The sequence below is a fragment of the Apaloderma vittatum genome, unplaced genomic scaffold, assembly GCF_000703405.1.
Source record: "Apaloderma vittatum isolate BGI_N311 unplaced genomic scaffold, ASM70340v1 scaffold20250, whole genome shotgun sequence".
NCBI classification, from domain to species: domain Eukaryota; kingdom Metazoa; phylum Chordata; class Aves; order Trogoniformes; family Trogonidae; genus Apaloderma; species Apaloderma vittatum.
The window spans coordinates 253-2,945 of record NW_009694201.1 but is presented as its reverse complement, the minus strand read 5'-3'; the positions used below and the strand labels follow the sequence as shown (position 1 = coordinate 2,945).

Sequence of the window (2,693 nt, the reverse complement as noted above, 5' to 3'; positions counted from 1 at the left end):
TTTTTTTTTTTTTTAAATCAGGCCACGTACTCAACATGGTCATCTTACATTCAGCAGTTTTGTACTAAAAATACTTCTGTGCAGGAAAGCCCAGCATAAATTTACATATGCTACAAAGTTTTACATTTATTTACATGGCTCTGTCTTCCCTAACAAAACGTTTTAATACCTGCCACAAGCTACTGGAACTTAATTCTTACAGGGTGACCAATTTAAGACCAGTTTAACTACTCCACCTTTTTCAAAACTGGCACAGAAATGCTTCTTAGAACTTACGGGCGCAGCGGGAACACGGGGGGTTGGCAGAGCTGCTGCCAGACCCGCTGGGATCCCACCGAGGTGTCGCTGGAGCCAACAATCGCGGGTTTGCCCGGCGGCTGCTTCCTCCTCACAACCGCGCACCCCGCGCCTTCCTGGAGTTTAGTTTTAGTCACGGGCTTCTCCCCCGGCTTGCAGTAAGTAAAGCTCACGGGGATAAGCCAGAGAACAGTCCGTGTTTCACCTGGTGCCCAGGTAGAGGCAAATCTACCGGCAGAGCTTTAGTTCCCTGGCAAAGGGGAGGAACTGAAAAGCAGCAAAGCGCCCACCCAAAGCTTTCAGTGCACTTGTTTTTTTCCAGTTAATGCTGCATTAAGTTAGGCAAGAAGCTGCTTTTCTACCACCCCAGCAAAAGGGAGTTGCGATTCCAATTCTGGGCGGCAGTCCCACGGACTCACAATAAATACAATAAATGGCGACTGCTCAGATCTGATTTGGTTGATTTTAGAGACAACGCCTGTTAAATACCTGTTTCCCAGTGAACACAGCACACAACTTCTGAGGTAAAACAGGAGGGGAATGTAAACTTTTTACCCTTTTCTCTTCCAAGTGACTTAACTACACGCAGCAAGAACACCTGTGCAGCTGGAGTGAGGAATCACAATTCTCAAATTTGAAACCCTGTCAATTTAAATAACTTTAAAAAAAAATATGAGAAGTTACATCTCAAGCCTGGACTTTAAGTAACGTTTTAAGCTGAAACGTCATCATCTCTTTATCGGAAGGTTTAAAAGAAACAGGTACCCAGTGGCTCGGAGGCTTAGGTAGAACGCTTGGCGAGGGCGGCTCGCTGAATTTTGCTCCAGCGTAGTTCTGGTTGGCTTGAGGTGCGAAGAACAGGTTCCGATTCGCTAAGGTAGGACTCCAATTTTGGTTATTGGGGAAATGAACGTTGTTCTTTCCCCCTTTTTGCATGGCCTGCCATGCACCAGATGACGAGTTGCACCCATGTCCTCTCTCTTTCTTCATGTAGGTCTTCATCTGCGAGTTCTGGTCTTTATTCTTCTGCCTGGTTTTAAGTTGTTGATGGTTCTTGGTGGTATTTCTAGACTGGGGAACTGGAATGTTGAATCTTTCTCCACCACCCATCTTTAACTTAAATGTCACCTGTAAAAAACAGGGCGGAAAAATCAGTGGCGTTTGTATTACTACTGGTTTTCTAAATCTGGAAATATTTCAGAGAATTCTTAGATTCTAAGCAAGGGAACTGAAATCAATCTGAAAACTGAAACTTGTGCCCATTAAAAGCAGCGTTTTTTCTCCTTTTCTGGAGGCCACGTCAGTAATCCCTAAGAAAAGAGGTGCCACGCTCAGGAGAACCACATTATGTAACGCAGCCGATCTTCCCAGGGGGTGATGAGTGACTCTCCGATGGCTGAACAGCTCTTATCCGCTGCTGCGTGCCCACCTACGGAACCGCTCCCTGCCCTTATCCCGGCTCGCAGCTGTCTGCTCTTCCAGGCAGCCCAGCTACCGAACACGCCGCTTCTCCTCAACACCAGAGACGACTTGAAGAACGTGAAAGAGACGCTGCGTGCAAAACGCAGGGCCAAATCTGAGGTGCCAGGATTTCATCCTGAAGGGGTTTCTAAACCACATAAAGATCTGGGCAACGTTTGCACTGATCAAAGCCACTCCCCAGTCTTTCACTCTTGATAAAGCCAAAGCGAAGTGAAAACCCCCTCAGATGGAAGCAGCCGTCTGCAGCTGAACGGGACAGCCAGACGCAGCAGGCGGTGCCTGGCACCTTCTCGCTGACTCTCCTGTAGTGTCCTGCCCCCCTCCCACCCCATTTACCTTTCAGTTGTCTTTTCAGATTCCACACTCTCCAACTCTTGCCCCCTTTCTTGCTTCCAAGCCTGAAAGAGGAGGTGCTGCCTTTTGCTGGACTCCTTCCTTTGGCTGGGAATAGACGTTTTCATGGGCTGATCTGCTGTTTTCAGCCAGGCAGCCGAGCCCAACATCGGATTCTCGGCACAGAAGCTCCAAGGGAGAAGTCCCGCTGCATAAACAAAGACGAAGTTTCAGTTCAGGTTAAGGAAACAATTGTTTCCCTTTGAAAGTGGAAGGGGGGGAAGAAAAAAGAGCTAAAATAATTCAGAGAATTCATAGGCAGTTGCGACTTTTTGTTAAAGATATCGATATACTTCAAACTTTTTTTAAAAAGAAACACAAAAAAAAAATCTTGCTATTCACCACCATTCTTAGCTTTTCACAAATAGCATTTTTATCATGCTCTCTCTGTATCTTAATAGGAGAGTAAGAACCTTGTCGGGAAAAAACCAAGTCAAATACAATGGAAAACACTTCGGGAACTAACCCTTCAGTGCATTGCTCCTGAGCACAAAGAAACTCCGGAAAACCCCCCCGAGTTC

At 46.5% G+C, this 2,693-nt stretch overlaps 1 protein-coding gene across 1 annotated transcript; it reads right to left on the bottom strand.

Annotated features, from left to right (window-relative positions):
- Positions 1-984: 984 nt before the first annotated feature.
- PNRC2 (proline-rich nuclear receptor coactivator 2) lies at positions 985-2,317 on the bottom strand. Its single transcript, XM_009866849.1, has 2 exons — positions 2,116-2,317; positions 985-1,425 (listed from the first exon to the last, which is right to left on the bottom strand). The coding sequence occupies exon 2, from the start codon at positions 1,405-1,407 to the stop codon at positions 985-987; it is 423 nt and encodes a 140-aa protein (XP_009865151.1). The 5' UTR covers positions 1,408-1,425; positions 2,116-2,317.
- Positions 2,318-2,693: the final 376 nt, after the last annotated feature.

Bases quoted from the DNA above. Each gene is read 5' to 3' on its own strand.
- PNRC2 (XM_009866849.1), bottom strand. From the start codon at position 1,407: ATGGGTGGTGGAGAAAGATTCAACATTCCAGTTCCCCAGTCTAGAAAT.